Consider the following 22,358-nt stretch of genomic DNA (forward strand, 5'->3'; position numbering starts at 1 on the left):
CTCTGCATCCGGGGTAGTGCTGATCACAGTCACGCTGGGATCGAGGCCGCTCGGAGGTGAGGTCAGCTGGCCACTTCCAGGCCCCGGTTGGACGGTGTCCAAACCATCCAGGGAATAAGTTGGTCGCCCAGGGATGCTCCGTGTTACCCCGGCCGCTGCCCATTAGCCGGTTCTAACGAATGAAATCACATGGCATCATTGCCGCCTCATTGTCACTAGTTACTGGGGTCCTAACCTTTGAATGTGCGTTTTGGGAGCTGCTGTGTGCGTGGAATATGTGAATCTCTCTGGAAGCCAAAGACTTCCTTCTTAAGAAAGGACACGTGTCTTATGTAGATGCCTTAGAGAAGACATCGGATCGGCTCAAGTGTGGCCCCCGGCCAGCAGCGTGGGCGCCACCTGGAGCGCGACCCGGGGCAAGTTCTGCAGCCTTGCCCACATCCATGTGGGGGCTGGCCCAGCACAGACGGGGTGGGGCGTGGAGATGGACGCACAGGACAGTGTGAGAAGCCCTGCCCGAGAGAAAGGACAGTGGTGACTGTGCGTCAGGGGACGGACAGCTGTGTCCCGGGACCCCGGGGCTCCCAGCTCCCCGAGGAGAGGGCTGCGGGGATGACGGCTGGTTTCAGTCTTCAGGGCCGTCCTGCTTTTCTCAGAGACCCAAAGGAGGTGACCAGATGGCTTCTGTGGAGCACAAGGTCTCTGGTTTAGCTCTAGAACGGAATCGATGGCCCCACAACATTTTCTCACGCTTGTGTGTTGGTGAATTCCTGGGAAAAACGCTTTCATTTTAAATGTAAACTTTGGAGAGAAACAGCTGAGTGCAATTTCCGAAGCTGGAATGAGTGTGAATTAGGGAGATGATCTGACCTCCAGAAAGGCCCCGCCGGGGGTGCACGCGCTCCCCGACCTTCACTGCGACCCCCCCGCCCGCTTCCGCCCCACCTTCCTGCTCCGTCTTGCAGACCCACACTCCTCCTGCCTTGCTGAGGGGATAGTTCTGTGCCTCTTGGTCTTAACTGCAGTAATTCACTGACCCCCGACCATCCCAGCGCAGGGCTCACACCCCTCTTTCAAAGGCCCCCAGTGACTTCTGCACAAAGATGCCCACCAACTCGGAGCGTGAGTGAGGCCCGGGGAGCATGGCCGCGGGGACAGCAGGGCCTGAGCTACTGACCTGGGGGCACCCCGGAAGAGATGGTGGACGAGGTGGACACGCCGGTGCCCGCGGCGGTGACGGCCGCCACGTCGATGGTGTAGGTGGTGAGGGAGGACAGCCCCTGGATCTTGTACTCGAGCGTCGAGCTGTTGAGGGTGAGTGTGAGCCGCGAGGCGCTCTGCCCGTACACCTCCCAGGAGACCTGATAGCCTGGAAAGCAGGTGGGGCACAGGGTCAGTCCTGGGGTCCGGGAGCCAGGGTGGGGGTGGGCGCCCCCCGGTCATCTCAGGGCTCTGACAACAGCCGGGAGCCCGGCCGGGCCACCAGTCCAGGGCCCATGGGGACGAGACTCCAGCCGGGCCCTCCATCTGGGCACCCCACCCGCGGGGGCGGCAGGAGGATGGGGCTGGGGTCTCTGCCAGCTCGGTCCCCAGGGCAGGACGGGGGTGGGGGGGTGGGGGAGGAGGGGGGCTGGGGAGGAGGGTGGGGCTGAGGTTGGAGGGAGGGGCTGGAGGAGAAGGGTGGGGCTGACGGCGGAGGGAGGGGCTGACAGAGGATGGCTGGCCTGCGGTCCTCTGTGCAGCCTTCTTTCGTCAGAAGATGCATGCGCTTCATCCGCATTTCCATTTTTATAAGCCGATATTTTCATCACATGGCGCCCTAAATCAGAGGCTTGCTCCTGGCTTGCAACTAATTTGTGGAAAAGCTGCCACTTTTCCCTTATAAAATGATTGATAAAGCGCTTTTTGCCGTAACGTTTCTCCCCTGCCCAGGCACAAGCGTTGCTTCCAGACCTGCCTCCCCTTGAGCCTGTTTTCCAAGCAACACCGGGTTCCCCCCACCCCCCACCCCCCACTCCCACGCTCAAGTTCATCTGTCGGGGCCTGAGGATCACAATTCATTCAGCCTTGGGTCCCATCGTGATCTGGGGCTCAGAAAAAAGACCCAGGCAGCCCTGAGTCAGCCCCCGTGCGGGGGGTGTTCTGTGATTACAGGACACCGCGGCGCATCCCCGAGGACGGAGGCGCTGATGGAGGGCTCCCCGGCCGCGGCGGAGTGCTGAGAGCGCTGTTCTTCTGTCTCCGGTCGTGAGCCCGGGGACAGAAGCGCCAGGAGGCTCTGGGCTCCTCCTCACTCTGATGAAGCAATAAATTGAGCGAGAGACTTGCACTCACAGGTAAATAAGAATTTAGAGGAGAGCGTCTCGGGACTTCAGCACTTTGGAAAAAAAAATAACGCTAGAAGCCGCTGCCCGTCAGCCGCCCCACAGCCTGGCGGCCTCCGTGGGCAGGGGGCGGCCCTTGCCGGGGTTGGGGGGCCGGGGCAGCAGGCTGTGGAGGACGGAGGGGGGCCCTGCCACACACCGGCAGCCCCCACTTACCTGAGCTGGGTCCGCACCCCGGGCCCACGTGAACCACGGACTCCAGCCAGGCCCGCGGCCCCAGCTGCCTCCCGGGACCCCCTCCACTCTCCGTCCTCCTCCGCACAGAGGACGGTGCTCACTCCAGACCTGAGAGCCTCCTCCCCGCTTCCCGCCCTGACCCCTGCCCTCCCTCACCGCAGAGGCAGGAACACCCCAAGGCGCTAAAATCCATCGTTCTTTTTTGCCGAGTCAGACTTTTGGGACTAACTGTACAGTGAAGACCAGACAGGCAGGGCAGTGAGGACCGGTAACGTCACACACGCTGTGTCCATGACGTTCCTGCGATGCCCTGAGTGCCCCACGCGTGTGAATTCACTCAGCCTGGGCCGGAGCTCTGAGGCTGCAGCATCATCGCCCCGCCTCACGGAGGAGGGGACCAAGGCCGTGGCCCCTCATCACCTTCCCAGCCTGCAGGCCCCTGGGAGCCCTGCTGCCTACGGCAGGCCGGGGAGGCGTGCCCAGCCTGGGGGTCGTCCGAGGGGCCTCCACTCCGCGAGGCTCAAGTTGGCCCCACACACACTGGACCAGAAGGCTGCTGTTACACACTCATGTTCTTATGTGTGCTGTTAACATCACCACCTTGTCCACCAGACAATTTTCTTTGTCTAGAAGCTGTTCATCAAAATTTACTAAAATATAGCATCTTGTTCTGCATGGCAACCTGGAGCCCAAACACAGCACTTCCAGCGCCTTGCTAAGAAAATTAGCGGGGTTCCACCGCATCGCAGCGGACAGTCTGGTGGGCGCTGCTGTCGTGGATACAAGTGAAGCCAAACGCACAACAAAGGCCCTCAGGTGCTCGGGAAAGGGCGTGGCAGAGGCCAGCGAGAGTAGGCCGGCCTCAACGCCCGGCACAGAGGCCTGGAGCGCAGGCACGTGGTGGGCGAGGCCCCGGGCAGGCAGGCCTGGCCGGAGTGCTCCCCCGGCTGGGGCGGGAGGCGGGAGGACAGATCCCTTCACCCAGGGTGTGCTCTACCAGATCCAAACACTGCCTAACTGAGACTAATGACCAGAGGGGCTTCAGAAATGACTCCCTGTTGAGCTGAAGTAAATTCTCCAGGAGAGAGCAGTGCATCCAATCGCGAGCTGTCTGTCCGCGTCCTTCTGCTCATAAATCAGCATTTAGGCAGGGACTGTGGGGGGTGCTGCCTGTACAGGGGGAGCCCAGGCGGAGTTTGCTGGGCGCCCCACGCCCCTGCCACCTCCTGCTGGCTCCTTCCAGGCACTTCAGGGAAGCTCCCAGCATCCAGTCTCCTACGGGGCGTCTGGGCCACAGAGCGGCCCGTGCGCAGGGCTAGACGTTATGGTGCCGTCTGCCCGTCAGCTTCTCTGACCAGCACTGATGGGGCGGCTTCGGAGGGACGGCTTCGGAGGGACGGTACCTGGTGCCCTGTAGACGCTTCCTGAAAGGGGCTTTCGGAGGCTCGGTTTGCCCACAAACACGGTTTTCTTTATTGTACTTGGTAGAATTCTCTCCGTTCAGCCTGGAAAAGGCCTCTGGGGTGCGGCTGGCATGCCCCACGGGAGACCAAGTCCGTCCAGGGGTGCTGCCCTGCGTGTCTGAGCAGAGCATCCAGGGCGGGGAGGGTCCCACAGAAGGCAGGGGTCCTGGGGGTGACTGTGGGGACACTGAAGCCAGGGTCGGCCTCTGGGAAGGCCCCCTCCCCCTGCAGCCCATTTTACAGAGTCGGGGGGGGCGAGGTGAGGACAGAGCAGACCACGAGGGACAACGGCCCCCGAGGGCGGCGTGGCTGGAGCGGAGCGTCTGCCTGAAGCTCTGACCCTCGGAGCCGCCACTGCAGGCCTGCCTCCAGCCCAGGGCAGGGCGGCCGGCTCTGGACAGCCCGAGCTGCAAAGGCCAAGTTCCATGACAAACAGTAGCTGTTGCTGGTGACTGCAAGTATTTGTTTAATAAAACACGAAATTGGGTTCATTAAGCCCTATTAGCTGTAGGAACTGATGATCATTAATCAGGAGTGTCGGCCGCGGGCGCCCAGCCTGGGGAGGTGGGCTCCACTCGGGGAGGCGGGGGGTTGACGCCCGTGGATTTCCCGCAAGGCCGGATGCTGGAAGGGAGTGGTGGGCGGGTGCTAGAAGGGCCCGGGCAGGGCCGAGGCTGCAACTGTCAGCGGGGAGGCCTTCCGGTGGAGTCTGTCCATTGAGGCGTCCGGGCCAGGATTCCGAAACGTACCCCTTTTCTGTGGGTCCTCAGGGCCGAGCCAAGGAAGGTGAAAGGTCTGCCTGCCCCGCGCCCCGGTCCCCCTGAAGTCAGCGGCAGCTGCAGCTCTAACTCACGCTAATTCGGGCCACAGGTGTCCCCACGGGGCTGAACCGGAAGGACTTCTTCCATGTGGGGGCCGCTGCTCAGCTTTCGGTGCTTCTGGGTTTGCTTCCCTCTTGCTGGTCTGTCTGTTTTCTCCGCTTTGCGCAGCTTAAAGCCACAGGAAGCTGGATTCCTGTGGGCGACCGCCCTCCTCTGCTCCACGCCCGCCTACCTTGGTCTCATTCCTTCCACTCCGGGCCACAGCGGGGCGTCTTCCCTGCACACGCAGCACTGCGTCCTCTGCCCAGAGGCCGCAGAGTATGAACAGACTGGGCTTTGGAGGTCTGATTTCAGTAGGGAATTTCCCCCTTCCTGGACTTAATATCATTCACAACTTCTTGAGGGCAGATCTAGATTCATGAACCTATTTAAAAGTGAGGGTCAGAGGCGGCATTGGCTCAAAGGTGTCCCTAATGGCAGCTTCTGGATCGGAGCACTCCCCTCTGTAGGGGGTCTGGTCGGAGCAGGTGAGCCGAGGGCCTCCTGCAGGTAGGCAGAGGGCGGATTGGCACCGTGAGGTTTTCCTGAGCAATGGGAGAGAAGTGGGGAGCTCAGCGCAGGGACAGAACCCGGGCTGTGTGCGGGGGGCTGTGTCTGAGGCTCCACCTGAACCTGCGGCTGGAGCCAGTCACAATCCCAGGATCAGAGCACGCCGCAAGCCTTTGAATGTGCCCTGTCTCTGCTGCATTTCCAGTGGTTAGAGAGATGCGGACACAGAACCGTGTGAACACCGCGTGGGACAGGAAATTCGGGAGGTGGGCGGGGTCCACTCGGATCCCAAGCTGGAGAAGCTGGGCAGTGCCCGTGGCGCACGCATCCCACTGGGAGCTAACTGGTTACTTAGGAAGGAATTGCAAACATTCTTCTTTCAATGAATGTGTCTTCTTCTTTCAAACGGCTGTTCACTTGCCGGGATATAATACTTATTAAGCTGTCTGCACCTAACCACTGAGGAAGCGGAAACCTCTGGCCTTCCCCTGGCGGGGCCACTGTCCCCGGGAAGACGTGAAGCAAAGACGTGAAGCCTTGCCTTGGGCCTGGACAGGGAGCCTTGGCCAACCCCCGTGCTGCATGTGGATGATGCGATTTAAGTGGAAATTCAGCCCTATAACCTGGAACGTTCTTCAGAAGCCTCTTCTACAGAATGAAATCAAGCCGTTCCCCTGAGACCACACTGCAGGAGAGGGAGGCGGTCCCTGCTCCCTGGACGCCCCTCACCTGCAGCTGCCCCCCGGTGGCCTGGCATCAGGGGCAGGGGACAGGCGTGGCTTGGCTGCTCTCCGGGACCGGGGGGTGGGGGGAGGCGGGGGACAGGGCCACCCCATCATGGCGCCTGCATTCGGCTCTCCCTGCTGCCCCAGCCCCAGCCTCCTCAGCTGTCACACCGCCGTGATCTCAGCAGTCACCTCCCTGCACGGCCACGAGATTACAGCCCATGAAGGGGACACACCTAGGGCGCAAGTCTCCTGGGCAGAGATGTCAGAGGCCTGTTCAACAAGCCCACGAGACCGAGCCTCCACACTTGGAGGCTGCAGCCTGGCCGGGGCGGGTTGGGGTGGTGGCCCACACGAAGCGAGGCCCTGGGACAGGTCCCTCCCTTCTCCACTGGCCCTGCGCCAGTCACCCTGCAGGCCATGGGCACCTGGGTGCTGCCAGCCGTGGCGCCTGGAGCTATGTCCGTCTCACTGTGTGGGGCAGACTTGCTTCTCCTTTTTCTGACCACAGAGACCCTTACCTGTAATGATGCCATTTTTCTCCAGGGGCTCCTGCCAGCTGACCTTGAGAGATGTGTCTAGAATCTCCGTGAAACTCAGGTGGCCCACAGCTCCTGGTTCTGGAAATGAGAACCAAAGACATCTGTTAGCATGTGGCCTGATTCTCTCCAGTTGGATTGGTGTGGAACAGTCTATCTGTGGAAGGAGGCAGGAGCCGGGACCAAGGTCAGAGCCCTCAGGAAAAGCCAGAGAAAGCCCAGAAGGACGGGGTCTGAGGTGTCAGAGGGGACCGGGCTATGGCCACATACACGATCTCTGTTGGCCTCACCCTGGCCTTGCCAAGAACTGCAGAGACCGGCAGCGGGAGATGCAGACGCGATCCCTTCTCTTTCTCCCGATCAGATCGAGTCGAACAATCGGGTGGTTGGACCCTGAAGGCTGCTGCTGACCCCAGCGTCCCTGACGCCTCTGCAGTCTTGTGGGTCTGTCTCGTGTGGGGCCAGGAGGCCGGGCCGGCCATACCTGGTCGCCGGCCGATGCCTGCCAACCTGATCTATGCCGTAACCTGCACTTACTCTCCCCAGGGAGCCCAGGGCAGGGCAGGCGTGAGGAATTTCCGGCAACGATTGCGTGTTTCCCTAGAGTTCCCCTGACCATAGCCTCCTCCTAAGGCAGGAGGGCAGCACAGCAGAGCTGCCGTTGGCTCAACGCCAGGCTCGGCTGGGCAGAAGCCTGGTCCCCTGCAGGCCGGCTCTGCGGTCCTGAGAGTGGCTAAGCCTTAGTTTGCTCATCTGCGAAACAGGGAAAACAAAAGTAACTCACGCTGCAAGGTCATTGTGAGAAAAAATGTAATAAAACACGAAAGCGGTCAGCATGTCCCCGGCACCACAAAAACGCTGACTGACGTGGCTGCCGTTGTTACCAGTTGTCAGTTACCATGCCATCAGGATATAGAGCCGTTTCTAAGAAGAGCTTACTGTCGATTTGCAAAGCGCTGGAGAGAAAAGGCCTGAAAGGCCAGGACGTGAACTAAACAGGTCCGGACTCTCAGACCCAGAGGCACGTCAGGAGTCTGCTCTGACCCCGCCCTGCTTCTCCGGCTGAAGAATTCCACGCCAGGCTCAGAGCAGGGATGCGCAGGGGCCAGCCCGGAGCTGGGTCCGGCACCTGGGTCTCCTGCCTGCCCTGGAGGGACCGCAGGGGCCACCAGGGGGCTCTGAGCCTATCGCCTGCTTCAGCTCCTCCAGGCTGAGTGCTCCAGCGCCCCCACACCCGGTCCCCTCGGGGCCGCCTCCCCAGGAGGCGGGAAGAGGTGACGGGTGACTATGCCCACAGTGACGGGTCACACGTGCCCGTGAGGTCCCGCTCTGTGCCGTGGTGGGGGGGGGGGGCAGGTGGGAAAGGAGACCCTGGAGCGGAGGCGCAGCGGTCAGACGGGGTGGGGGCCGGTGAGGGGGGTGGAGAGAGTGGGGGTCCCCTGCATCCCGAGCCCCGAGCCAGGCAGCGTGGGGCGCCTGGAGGGCACCCCTCAGGCCCGCAGTTCACCAGTCCTGCTCGGCCAGCCTCTCTGCGGTGGCACCTCCCTGCACCCACAGGCACGCCCTGCCCTTTTTCAGGAGAAGCGCAGCGGACACGTCAGGGGAGGAAAAGGAGGCGCAGAAGCAGGCTCGGAGGGGAGACAAGGGTGCTCCTCGCCGGGCGGGGAACCAGGCTCCCACTGGCCTCCCCTGGACACCTCTGGGCAAGGCCACTCGGAGAGCTTTCTCATAACAACAAAGAGCAGCTTTTTCAGCCTAGAACAGGAGAGCACGGAGTCAAGGGTGCCTGGTGTCTGTCCAGGGGCTGAGCTCAGAGATTCCAGCCGACCAGCCTCAGCCCTGTTCTGCCCACTGTCAACCTTGTAGAGACAGCAGGATTTTAAGGCGAATTCCACACCTGGTACCCAGTTGGTACTTGGACAAAGCCTCCGAACACACCTCGTGATTTTTTTAAAAAAATGATAACAGCCTCAGCAAATTCACTCATCTGGGCGAAACTTTCAAAAGACTCTTTATGGATAAGCTCACACACTCTGACAAATTTCACTCTTTGAGTGTGGAACACGGTAAAATAGGATGGCTGTCAAGACCATCTCGTCCTCCTCCAATTCTAAGATTCCAGAAAGACATTCTGACGGATTTTTGAACTGACTTGTTCTTTTTCTCGATCGATAGAACAGTGAAGAAAGCTTTTTGCTCCTTTTATGTTCTCAGTGTTTCTGCTTCCTGGATTCCTGCCCAAATATGCTTGTCCTCTAGCTCTGCTGGAACCAGCTGGCAGCGTCTCGGCTTAAATTTATATTCTGTTTCCTCTCTACTGCACTGCCCACCCCCCACCCCCTCCCCACAGTTCTTATTTCATTAGAGCTTTGAAGAAGGAGGGCCGCTGCGTGTGCAGAACTAACCAGGGCGCCATCCGCGTCGTCACTGTGGGGTGATGGGGGCCACTCTGCTGGCATGCAGGGCCCCAGGTCCTGTTCTAAAGGCTGCACCCCCAGAGCTGACAGCAGCCCCGTACGTGCTCAGTCGCGCGGTAGTGTCTGACTCTGCACCCTGTGGACTGTAGCCTGCCAGGCTCCTCTGTCCGTGAGATTCTCCAGGCAAGAACGCTGGGGTGGCTGGCCACGCCCTCTCCCAGGGGATCTTCCTGACCCAGGGGTCGAACCCGCATCTCTTACGTCTCCTGCATCGGCAGGTGGGTTCATTACCACTCGCGCCACCTGGGAAGCCCAGCAGCAGCCCTACCTCCCGTCTTTCAGGGAGACTGTCCACGCCTACAAGGATGCTCTGTCTTTCTAGGTAGGACCGACAGGCTCCCTTTCTATCAAAAAACGGTGGTTCAGTTAGAAAATCCTAAAGAGACGATGTCGCTGCTACTTTTCTCAACTCTCAAGAAATTTCTCATTTTTCTTCTGTACTAGCGGGGGGCCTAGGGCCTTGAAGGTCCTGTTCCCTGGCTGCCCAGCATTATGAGGTGTTTCTGCACTGTCTGTGTCTGTCTTTGTCGCTGTCCAGTCGCTCAGTCGTGTCCGACTCTTTGTGACCTCATGGCCAGGAGCATGCCAGGCCCCCCTGACCTCCACTATCTCCTGGAGTTTGCTCAGTCTTATGTCCACTGTCTCTGTCTAACTGGCAACCACAGAGCTTTTTAAGTAAAGAATTCAGCCAGGGCTCTTCTCTCATTTATCTGAAGAAGTTCCCTGCTTTTGCCACTTGTTATTTTTAGTAAGTGTCCTCTGGAAAGTAAAGCCCGAGGTCCAGTTGGACCTGCTGTGGTTGGAGCTGAGATGCTGCCCTGGGCTCGTCTCTCAGTAATGAAATGGAAGGAAATGTCCAAGTGATGAAGAGCTATGAGGGGTGCCCGATAGACGCTCTGAGAATTCACTGCTACCTCCCTCAACTATGGGGTGGGGGGCTCCCCTTCCCACCCCCTGCAGTCGTGAAGGAGACCAGCGGTGTCTCCTTCAGGGGAGAAGGGGCCTTCCGGCACGCAGACCTCCTCCTCTTCCAGAGCCCCCCACCCCGGGCCCCCGGCTCGTGCCCCTGGCACGCAGTCTCCAGCCAGCCTCCTTGCACACGGCGGGGCCAGAGCCCAGTCAGCCTCCTGCTTCTCTGAAGACCCCGGGCCCCAAAGTGACTGCACCCACTTAGGTGGTTTAACTGCTAAGGACCTCATACTCAGACGCCCTGAGGTGGCACTGGTTTCAAGCCTTTCCATCTGTGGTGAGACCACAGGCTTCAGTCATAGCCCCAACCTTTCCTGGAGAGCACGGCCACAGTCGCGAACTGCTGGGCTCCCAAATCTGCTTCTTCAGGCCCTCTGCGGCCTCGACGTGAGCGGGTCCCGACGGAGCCCCGTGTGCCAACCCTGGGCCTGCCCTCACATTCCGGTCGCGGTCGCCACCACCTACCTGTCACCCGAACTGAAGTTTGGGGAGTCCTCCTGGAGAACCCCTTCTCCCCACCCCCACCCCCGGGTCTCACCAGCCCCCGGTTCTTTGTGACACGTCTCTAGGTCTCCCCCAGTGTGAGCCCCACGTCTGGGATACAGGCTGTCATGATTATCCACCTTCTCCCCAGACGCATCACCTTTGTCTCTAGTCCATCACCACGAAACCTCCAGACAGAGCTTTGAAACCACTCGAGCCACAGCCCTGCGGGAAGTCCTTGCGTGGTCCTGAGTGCCTAGACGGCTCCATCTATGAGTCTTAACTGAGCCGTCGAGACCCCTCTGGTCAGCTCCCAGATTATTTCTCTTGGCTCACCCGTACCCCATAGACCTCGAGAAGCTAAGCTGGGCATGACAGTGGCCCCGACCTCTTTGATGACTGAGGGGTCTTGATGAGACCCCTGGAGAGGGCACTCACTGTCTTCATGCGTCCATATGAGCTGTGGCGTGCTCGGGGGCCCGTCCCCGGGGGTGGTGAAGCACAGAACTGATGTGAAGTAAGCCGTAAACTTCTTCAGGTTGGTGATGTACCCATGGTGGACTCCGTGGAAATCTGGAGCGATGGTGACGACAGTGACAGCTTCGGGGACATCGTCCGGCCAAGCCAGAAGCTGGGATGGAACGGGGTTGAAAAAGAGATTCAATTTCATGCTTTCACTCTCAAGTCCGCACCAAAATTTTATTTTGCGATAATATCTCTTTGAAGAAGGCAAAGTCATTCTAAAATCTCACTGAAAAATATTGATTTTAAAAGATATCTCACAGACTACTTGAATACAAATATGTATATTTATGGGCTTCCCAGGTGGCGCAGTGGCAAAGACCCCGCCTGCCAATGCAGGAGACGCTGCAGACGTGACTTTGACCCCTGGGTCGGGAAGAGCCCCTGGAGAAGCAAAGGACAATGCACTCCAGTATTCCTGCCTGGAGAGTTCCATGGACAGAAGAGACTGGCCAGCTACAGTCCACGGGGTCACAAAGCGTGGGACACAACTGAGCAACTGGGCACATGTATATCTCTGTATGCATTTTATACACGTGTATATAAAAGAGCTACTTTCACTCACATTGGGAAAAAAGACACATCTCAAACTTTCACCTTCTCTTCACTTACACGTTACAGAACATATATATATTTAATATTAAGAAGTAAAGATGACATTACCTATTATTTGAATGGATCTGTACAATGAAACATCAGTACAAATATTTTTTTCTGGATGGGCATGTACTCTGACTCAAAAAGAAGTCCTAAGTTCAATGGAAAGAAAGAAAGAAAGTGAAGTTGCTCAGTCGTGTCCAACTCTTTGCGACCCCATGGACTGTAACCTACCAGGCTCCTCTGTCCATGGGATTTTCCAGGCAAGAATACTGGGGTGGGTTGCCATTTCCTTCTCTGGGGATCTTCCTGACCCAGGGATCGAACCTGCGTCTCCTGCATTGCTGGCAGATTCTTTACCATCTGAGTCACCAGAAATACAGTATAAATACACATTCAAGGAACTCATTTTAATGTTTTGGCCACATTATGTATGAGTGTGACTTTCAATTCCTCTGACACCAAACATTTCGAGGGCTAACAGGTCTGACAATGGACACACCACAGGACAAGGAGCGTGTTTATGTAGAAGAGTAAGCTAACAACCAAGCCACTGAATGAATGCCCCGGTCTTGCCAGTAAGATCTTCACTGATCAATATGATTTCAAAGAAACTTCTGACTGTAGCTACCTCTGGGAGAAAAGAAAAGACAGGACGAATTTCCAACTATGCCTGTCTTTCTAGTAAAAAACAAGTGTTTTAGTAAGTTGACTCCAAATCGGGAGTGGGGGTGGGGGGGTGGCAGAAATGAACTGTGCTCTGAGGAAATGACACTCTCTGAATCTGAAATCATCAGGTTTTTAAGCAAACCAGGTGGAACCCTTGGGCTGAGCCGCCACCGCAGAAGACCTGTGAATACACCACTCTGCAGGAAAAACGAAGGCGGGCTCCCCGCCCCAACCAGGAGATGTGTGAATACACCACTCTGCAGGAAAAACGAAGGCGGGCTCCCCGCCCCAACCAGGAGATCTGTGAATACACCACTCTGCAGGAAAAACAAAGGCGGGCCCCCGCCCCAACCAGGAGATGTGTGAATACACCACTCTGCAGGAAAAACGAAGGCGGGCTCCCCGCCCCAACCAGGAGGTGTGTGAATACACCACTCTGCAGGAAAAAGGAAGGTGGGCTCCCTGCCCCAACCAGGAGGTGTGTGAATACACCACTCTGCAGGTAAAGTGAAGGTGGGCTCCCCGCCCCAACCAGGAGGTGTGTGAATACACCACTCTGCAGGTAAAACGAAGGCGGGCTCCCCGCCCCAACCAGGAGATGTGTGAATACACCACTCTGCAGGAAAAACGAAGGCGGGCTCCCCGCCCCAACCAGGAGGTGTGTGAATACACCACTCTGCAGGTAAAACGAAGGCGGGCTCCCCTCCCCAACCAGGAGGTGTGTGAATACACCACTCTGCAGGAAAAACGAAGGCGGGCTCCCCGCCCCAACCAGGAGGTGTGTGAATACACCACTCTGCAGGTAAAACGAAGGTGGGCTCCCCGCCCCAACCAGGAGATGTGTGAATACACCACTCTGCAGGAAAAAGGAAGGCGGGCTCCCCGCCCCAACCAGGAGGTGTGTGAATACACCACTCTGCAGGAAAAACGAAGGCGGGCTCCCCGCCCCAACCAGGTGTGTGAATACACCACTCTGCAGGAAAAACGAAGGCGGGCTCCCCGCCCCAACCAGGAGATGTGTGAATACACCACTCTGCAGGAAAAACGAAGGCAGGCTCCCCGCCCCAACCAGGAGATGTGTGAATACACCACTCTGCAGGTAAAACGAAGGCAGGCTCCCCGCCCCAACCAGGAGGTGCTTATCTAGAAGGCAAGGAGAGCGGTGCCTCTGGAAACTGCATGCAGGCACTGCCCTGAAGGTCAGAGGCTGCAGCTCAGACGCGCACAGGGCAGGCAGGAGTGCGTCTCATCTCTGTTCAGCCCAGGGAGGGGCCCCGCTCAGCAGGTCTGGCCCCACACACAGAGCTCATCGTGCAGCAGTGAGGAGGCCCCTCCTCGTCGTTACTTGGTTGGAACCTCATCCAGGTGCGCCCTCTGCACTCCTCAGAGAGGCCCCCTTCCAGGAGGAAGTGGTCCCTGTGTGTGTGCTGATTCCAATCTGCTAGGATGGGTCTCCCACCTGTTATTTTAAATGGACGGCCTTTCTCATAACGTTGCTCAGTCCTAGCTGAACCATCCTTTTTTGTTTTTTGGGTTTTTTTTGGCTGTGCCATGTGGCTTGCAGGATCTTAGTTCCCCACCCAGGGATTGAACCTGCACCCTTGGCAGTGAAAGCGCAGAGTGCTAACCACTGGACCACCGGGGAATTCCCACGAACCATCCTGTGGACAACCAGTAATTAGAGTTTATGAGTCAGTATGGCTGATGATAAGACCGTGGACGAAAGGAGACCCCGCCCAGGTCAACATTATCTGTAACTGGACGCCGTGGGTTCCTGATGAAACGAGGTGCGGGGGGCCCCTCCCGATCATAAGACCGTGACGATGCTGAGGCGGCCCCTCACTGGCTGTGGCCCCAGGCGTACCTTGTATCCCTGGTTGATGCCGTTGATGAACTGCTGAGGCGGAGGGTTCCACAGGAACTGGATGGTCGTGGAGTTCACGGCTTCCACCTGCACGTTCTGCGGGGGCGCAGTCGGCACTGCTCCAGGGCGGCGGGGGCAGCAGGATGCCGGCAGGGGTGGGGCGGGGGGCAGGGGAGAGAAGAGACGCTGAGCTGCCACTCGCGAGTCACCGATTCACCGGCGCGCTCAGCGCTGCGAACCCGGAGGGTGTTGCACGGTTGTGGCAGCTAATTGTGATGTTACAACGGGAAAGAGCTGGGCTACCCCTCACTTTCCATTGGAGAATTCTTAAAGGCACAGGCAGAAGAGTGGAGCAGGTCATCTCAACCCATGGGTGCACCTTTCCCAGGGGTCCCAAGATAGACAGCAAACAAACACTTTCTCTGATTTTTTTCCAGTTAGCCAGTATTTGAGATCAAGGCAAGGTTTGATCTAGGCCTCTCTGCATCCCCTGTTAGATCATTCTGTTTTCAAGCCCAGTTATCCTTTATAGATTAAAAAAATCCCTTTTCACATGTACTTACTTGTCCATTCAGAGGCTAAATTTCTCTTTGTCTGCCATAGAAACCACCATTAAAAAAATTTCCACTTTCCTTCTCTTTTATTGAAGAGCTATTGAGCCCAATTCTGTGCCTGCCCAGAGGCCTCCAAGGAAGTCACGTTCCTGGGGAGCCGCTCACTTTCAACTTGCATTGTCACAGGCAGCTCCCTCCGGTGCACACACAGGCGGAGCCTCTGCTCCGGGCGAGCTGAAGGCTTCAGACTAGGAGACACCACACAGGGGCTGGGACAAACGGCAGACCTTCCAGGGTGGAAAGGCCTTGAGAAAAGCGTTCACATGGGGAAAATGGAGTCCGCAAAGGCACGCGATGATGAGAAACCTGGTGAGTGGTGAGAGGATAACGCGCGTGGCTGGACATGGGGTGCCGGGGGAGAAGGGGGCTCAGAAAGCGGACGGGTCCCTGTGGGGACGGCCCTGGACACTGGACGCAGAGGTGGAGAGCGTACACGGAGGGCAGGGGGAAATCAGCGGGCTTCTGGAAATGGCAGGACGGCCTCTGCAGAGGGGGCAGGCCTGCTGGCTGTGCCGCACAACTTTCTGCAGGACACATGGGAACATCCTGGTTCTTTAGGAACTTGTTTCAAAGGAAAGACAGCGAATCCCAGAGGATCCTTGGCTCCAGGAACAGAAACAGAGAGACACGCGTCTCTTGGCACAGAACACGTGAGAGGACTCAGCATGGTCCTGTTGAAAATCACTGCAGCTTTCATTACGCTCTTCTTCAAAATCTCATGTCATCCGGCAGAGATGAGAAAGACTCACCTCCTCCCAGCCCTCCACTCCAGACTCCAAATTGCCCATCTGCTCCCGTCTTCTCTGGCTGCGCTGTCTCTGGTCCCTCCCTCCATACGACACCAGGAAGACTGTCCCACTCACTTCCCACTCAGCCCCAGCCTGAAGTTGTGGACTGAAAACAGCCATGGGCATTACTGCGCCGAGGGTGTAGGCAGCTGGGAAGCACGGCACACCCATCAAACATGAGGAAAAGCTGAACAAATAATAAAGTCTTACCCTTTGTGAGCCCACAGGGTCACTGTGTCTGAAATATGAGAAAAGAGGGACCCCCCCCCTTTTTTAAATAGCTTAAAAGTAAAAGAATGGGAAAAAACACTTGAAAACACTAATTAAAATGAATCTGGTGTCATTACATTAATATCAAAGTAAATATCCTACCAAGCAATAAGACTGATGATAAAGAAGCACATGACATGACGATGACGTGATCTGTCCATCAAGACGACCCAACAGTCCTGAATGTGGATGCAACGGAGCTTCCAAGTACAGAAGGCAAAACTGACCAAACTACTGGGATAGGTGGAGACTTCAACACTCCGTCAAAAAAAAGGCAGACAAGGCATATCAGTGAGGATCTTCAAGGCCAGACAACACCACACAGAATCTGATCCACAGGATATTTACTTAGAAATCTACCCAAGAGCAACAGACTGTACACTGTTTTCAAGCACACGTGGAACTTAACCAAGATGGACATATTTGAAATATATATGTCATACAAAACAAATCTAAACATGTGAAAAATAACTGAAATCACAAAAAGTGTCTTTTATGACTCAACAGAATTAAACTTGAAATTAACAACAGAAAGATATGTGGAGAGTCCCTAAAAACTTGTAAATTAAGGAACACGCTTCAGAGTAACCCATGAGTTAAAGATGAAATCACCTGGAAAATTAGAAAGCATATTTAGTTTAATAAAAGGGAAAAACACAACATAACCAAAATTTGGGGATTCGAAAGTGCTGGATCATCGAAAAAGCAAGAGTTCCAGAAAAACATCTACTTCTGCTTTACTGACTACACCAAAGCCTTTGACTATGTGGATCACAACAAAATGTGGAAAATTCTTCAAGAGATGGGAATACCAGAACACCTGACCTGCCTCCTGAGAAACCTGATGCAGGTTAAGAAGCAACAGTTAGAATTGGACATGGAACAACAGACTGGTTCCAAATCGGGAAAGCAGTACGTCAAGGCTGTGTATTGTCATCCTGCTTATTTAACTTATATGCAGAGTACATTATGTGACAATGGCGGGCTGCATGAAGCACAAGCTGGAATCAAGATTGCCGGGAGAAATATCAATAACCTCAGATATGCAGATGACAACACCCTTATGGCAGAAAGCGAAGAAGAACTAAAGAGCCTCTTGATGAAAGTGAAAGAGGAGAGTGAAAAAGTTAGCTTAAAAACTCAACATTCAAAATAGTAAGATCATGGCATCTGGTCCCATCACTTCATGGCAAATAAACGGGGAAACAATGGAAACAGTAAGAGATTTTATTTTTGGGGGCTCCAAAATCACTGAAGATGGTGATTGCAGCAATGAAATTAAAAGATGCTTGCTCCTTGGAAGAAAAGCTATGACCAACCTAGACAACATATTAAAAAGCAGAGACATTACTTTGCCTACAAAGGTCTGTGTAGTCAAAGCTATGGTTTTTCCAGTTGTCATGTATGGATGTGAGAGTTGGACTATAAAGAAAGCTGAGCACCAAAGGATTGATCGTTTTGTACTATGGTTTCGGAGAAGACTCTTGAGAGTCCCTTAGACTGCAAGGAGATCCAACCAGTCCATCCTAAAGGACATCAGTCCTGAATATTCATTGGAAAGGACTGATGCTGAAGCTGAAGTTCCAATACTTTGACCACCTGATATGAAGAACTGACTCATTGGAAAAGACCCTGATGCTGGGAAAGATTGAAGGCAGGAAGAGAAGGGGATAACAGAGGATGAGATGGTTGGATGGCATCACTGACCCAATGGACATGACTTTGAGAAAGCTCCGGGAGTTGGTGATGGACAGGGAAGCCTGGCGTGCTGTAGCCCATGGGGTCGCAAAGGATCAGACATGACTGAGCAACTGAACTGAACTGAATAAACACCCTTTAGATGTTTATATTAGAATCTAAACTTCAACTTCAAGAACCTATAAGAGAAAATTTAAAAAGAAGTAAAATAGTGAAGAAAAAGAGCAGAAATCAATGAAATAGAAATGAACAATAATAGAAAAAAAAAACAATGAATCCAAAAGCTGTTCTTTTAAAAATCAATAAACTTCTAGCCAGACTGATAAAAAATAAATAGAAATTGCAAATTACCAACATCACCAATAACAGGAGACATCTCTATAAACTCTACTGATGCTAAAAGAATAAAAGGACATTTTGAGTATCTTCATGCTCATTAATTCAACAACTTAGATGAAATGAACAAATGTCTTTAAAGAAACACACTTCCAATCTACTCAAGAAGAACTAGATGACCTAAGTAGTCAAATAGCTATCAAATATTTGAATAGAAAATTAAACACTTCCAAAAATGAAAACTATTAAGCATATAATGTTCAATGGTTAATTTTACTAAGCATTTGAAGAAGAAGGAAATAAAAGACATTCTAAAGTATTAAGCTGACACCAAAATCACAAAAAGGTGCTGAACATAAAAAGAAAGAAAAGTAAACTACAGGCCTGAGAACATAGATGCAAAAATCCTTAATAAAATACTACAAAAATCAAATTAAGAAATATGTAAAAATCACAGTTTATCCTAATTCAAGTAGGGTTTATCTTACAAACACAAGGCTGGTTCAACATTTGAATATTCATCAGGGTAATTTGCCATTATCAATAGAATTTAGAAAACATGATCATCTTAATCGATTTAGCAAAATTGTTTGACAAAATTGAACCTCCAATAGTGATTAAAGGAAAAGTGAAACTGAAAGTCACTCAGTCGTGTCCAACTCTTTGGAACCCATGGACTCCATGGAATTCTCCAGGTCAGAATACTGGAGTGGGTAGTCTTTCCCTTCTCCAGGGGATCTTCCCAACCTAGGGATCGAGGCCAGGTCTCCCGCATTATAGGTGGATTCTTTACCAGCTGAGCCATAAGAGAAGCCCAGGAATCTGGAGTGGGTAGCCTATCCCTTCTCCAGTGGATCTTCCTGACCCAGGAATCAAACCAGGGTCTCCGGCATTGCAGGTGGATTCTTTACCAACTGAGCTATCAGATTAAAGGAAAAAAAAAAACCAACAATAACTACACCTCTCAAAGTAGGAATTAAAAGTTACTTACTAAACTTGCTAAGCATACATGCTGCACGCTAAGTCACTTCAGTCGTGTCTGACTCTTTGCGACCCCCTGGACTGTAGCCCGCCAGACTCTTTTGTTCATGGGATTCTCCAGGCAAGAATACTGGGTGGGTCACCACGCCTTCCTGCAGGGGATCTTCCCAACCCAGGGATCGAACCTGCATCTCTTAATGTCGCCTGCACTGGCAGGCGGGTTCTTTACCACTATGCCACCTGGGAAGCCCAGACTTGCTAACATGCATCTGTAAAACACCTACAACCAACATTTTATTTAAGATGAAAGACTGAATGCCTTCCTCTAAGATGAGGAACAGAGCAAAGGTGTCTTTCTTACTGTTCCTATTCTGGAAGGCCAAGCTGGTGCAGTAATACAGGAGAAAGAGACCAAGGGCATACAGATTGAAAAGGAAAACAAAGCCAAAAAAGCTCTCTATTCACCGACAATATTACTGTCTGTGCAGGAAATTCCCGAGTTTACTTAGAACCGAGATTAGCAAGATCACAGGATACAAGATCAAAACATTTTGAAACACAAGCAATGGAGAACTGGAAACTGAAATTAAGAATTCAGTATCAAGTTACATGGCAGTTAAAACATGAAATAGATACAAATTTAACAAACTATAGGCAAGATCTGTATGCTGAAAATTGATGAAAGAAATAGAAAACTCTTGAGAGTCCCTTGAACAGCAAGGAGATCAAACCAGTCAATAAAGGAAATCAACTCTGAATATTCATTAGAAGGACTAGTGCTGAAGCTGAAGCTCCAATACTTTGGCCACATGATGTGAACAGTTGACTCACTGGAAAAGACCCTGATGCTGGGAAAGACTGAGGGAGGAGAAGGGGATGACAGAGGATGAGCTGGCATCACCAACTCAATGGACATGAGTTTGAGTAAACTCTGGGAGACAGTGAAGGACAGAGGAGGCTGGCATGCTGCAGTCCGTGGAGTTGCCAAGAGCTGGACACAGCTGGGTGACTCAACAGCAGCAGCAAACTGGAAACATCTCCAAAGCCCTTCAGCTGCCGGAGAGGAAACCACACTGGCCTGTCCACGGATGGACCGCTGCTCACAGTGAAAGGGGAGGAGCCGCTCATTCTTGCCAAAACGCGGACAGCCTTAGTGCCAGACTCGGGGAAGGGCCAGACTCAACCGGCTACATGGCAAGCTGGGTTTTCCCATTTTTATGATTCCTGTAAAAGGGGAAGCTGGAGGAGAGGAAACAACCGTGCCAAGGGCTGGGGGTGGGGGCAGAGCTCTGCTCTCAAGGTAAGGCAGTTATACCCCAGTAAACCTGGCTTTAACAAGGCTGCACATCCTTGATGCCTTTTCTCATGTAGAGGTGGTGTTTGAGGCACTTCAATGCAGACTCTGAGACTGTTCTGAGCAAGAGAATATGACCCAGGCCTTAATAAACTAGCAGCTTCCACGCCTTATCTCTAGAACTGTCCTTTCTGCAAGTCCTGAGCAGAGAAAGGAGTCTGCTGTCCGTGCGGCCACCATGCTGGAGCGGCTGGGTGTGGTGCCTGGGGGGGCAGCCCCAGGGTGCCTGGCCTGCCGGCCTTCTGGCCAAGGCACCCACACTCTCCCCTCTCCTGACCCTCAGCCGCCAGCCCAAGGTACCGCCTCTCCGGATCCCATTCCCAGCCCGTAAAACCACGAGATGTGGTACAGCGGCGCTGCCTGCAAGCTCCAGGTTTTTCTGCGGCAATGGGTTGCCCGGACAATTTCCCCCGTGAGAGAGGACGGAGGGGGTGGGAGGGGAAATAAGGAGGGAAAAGAGACAAAAGAATATGAAGAGCGGTTGGGAAAGAACTGAAAAGGGCCGTGACTCCTCGGAGAGCTCACGTCCTCATTCTTTGCAGGCTTAGTTCTGGGATTTCCTTTCCAATTACCGACTCTGAACTTCCATAAAACTTTCCAGTCAAATGTGGTTATATTCTCTAAAGCAAGACCACACCGATCGAACACTGTAAGAAAACGGCATTTTGCATAAACTAAATGAGCAATAACTTCCTGCCGTTCCTCACTTTGCTTTGCATCATGTAACAGCCACGCTGAGAGGCCCTCTCACCAAGGTCAGCGCCTCCCCGCCTTCCCCGCCCCGGGGCCCAGGTACCAGGCGTCCAGGCCTGGCTGACCCAGCTAAGAAGGCAAGCTCCCTTCTCCTCACGTCAAAGTTCACAATTCTCCTCAGTTCTCTTCTGCTCTCAGATCCTTCAGCATCTCTTTCTCCTAATTACTGTCATCAGAAGTGACTCACAAATTTGTGGACAATGGGATTAAAAATTCTCTCAAGTGAGAAAAAGACCTACAGCCCATAAATCCTTCTTGACAGAGCTTCAAATAAAGAAGCTGCTATGGTGGAAAGGTCTTAATTACGGAGGAGGGTTACGTAACCCCAGCCTTCTGGGAAAGGCAGGGCTCAGCCCGGAGGAGCCGCTGCTCCGCAGAGGGGTGGAGGCCCAGGCGTCCAGAGCTGGGCTGGGCCTGCGACCCTCCTGGGAAGCTGTGAGGCCTCCAGGGGCATTCTCTCCCCAGATAATTAGCACCTGAAGTGCCTTTCTTAGAGGCCTGGTGAAGTGACAGGGATTATGCTTTTCTGTGATTTTCACTGCTCAAAAAAAAAAAAAATCCATTTTCACCAGATAATTCCCCCAGACCCCAGTGAGCACACACCACCTAGATTCCCTGGACACGGTCTCAGTTTTCACAGTCAGGGACGAGGAGCCCTGTGGGGAAGCCCCCAACTCTCCGGGGCACCTAGCAGCCAGCTTTTGTGAATGGAGAACCGCACGAGCGGCTTTAGAGACAGAAGTCCTCTTCCTCCGGGAAACGTTTGCAAGTTGTAGATGACACAGAGGCCTTTGCGGTTCCTGAGGATGGATTTCTTGGGGTGGCCAGTAGAGGCTGGAGTGGGGGTACAGTGGTCCTGTCCGGGCGCCGCCACTGGGGTCCCCCCAGGCGGGAGATGCTGTCAGCTTTTCATTGTAAACCACCTTTTATGGCCACTCAAAAACATATGACTGTTGAAATCACATTGGAAAACCATACGTGTGCATTACATACACTGTTGACGTGTGCGTGCTCAGTCATACCAGCTCTTTGTGAACCCATGGACTGCAGCCCACCGGGCTCCTCTGTCTATGGACTTTTCCAGGCAAGAATAGTGGAGTGGGTTGCCACTTCCTCCTCCAGGGGATCTTCCTGACCCAGGGATTGACCCGGCGTCTCTTGCGTTGGCAGGTGGATTTTTTTTTTTTCTTTTTACCACTGAGTCACATGGGTATTTAAAAATAATAACCCACATGAGTAAATCAACTCATTAGAAAGAACTACAGGATTTGACAGCTTCAAATAATTTATGTTTTAAAATATTCTGGATAAGATAGTATATAACT

The 22,358-nt window shown here is 53.9% G+C and overlaps 1 protein-coding gene across 1 annotated transcript in view; it reads right to left on the reverse strand.

Annotated features, from left to right (window-relative positions):
- Window positions 1–22,358, reverse strand: part of SDK1 (sidekick cell adhesion molecule 1) — a 722,340-nt gene that overhangs the window by 109,204 nt on the left and 590,778 nt on the right. Inside the window, exons 18-21 of the mRNA XM_070460504.1 lie at window positions 14,240–14,355; window positions 11,026–11,218; window positions 6,641–6,739; window positions 1,178–1,369 (exon numbers count right to left, since the gene is read on the reverse strand). Coding sequence (XP_070316605.1) covers window positions 1,178–1,369; window positions 6,641–6,739; window positions 11,026–11,218; window positions 14,240–14,355 — 600 coding nt within the window. The remainder of the gene's footprint in view (window positions 1–1,177; window positions 1,370–6,640; window positions 6,740–11,025; window positions 11,219–14,239; window positions 14,356–22,358) is intronic.

This window comes from Odocoileus virginianus, chromosome 33 (genome assembly GCF_023699985.2).
Source record: "Odocoileus virginianus isolate 20LAN1187 ecotype Illinois chromosome 33, Ovbor_1.2, whole genome shotgun sequence".
Taxonomy (NCBI): domain Eukaryota; kingdom Metazoa; phylum Chordata; class Mammalia; order Artiodactyla; family Cervidae; genus Odocoileus; species Odocoileus virginianus.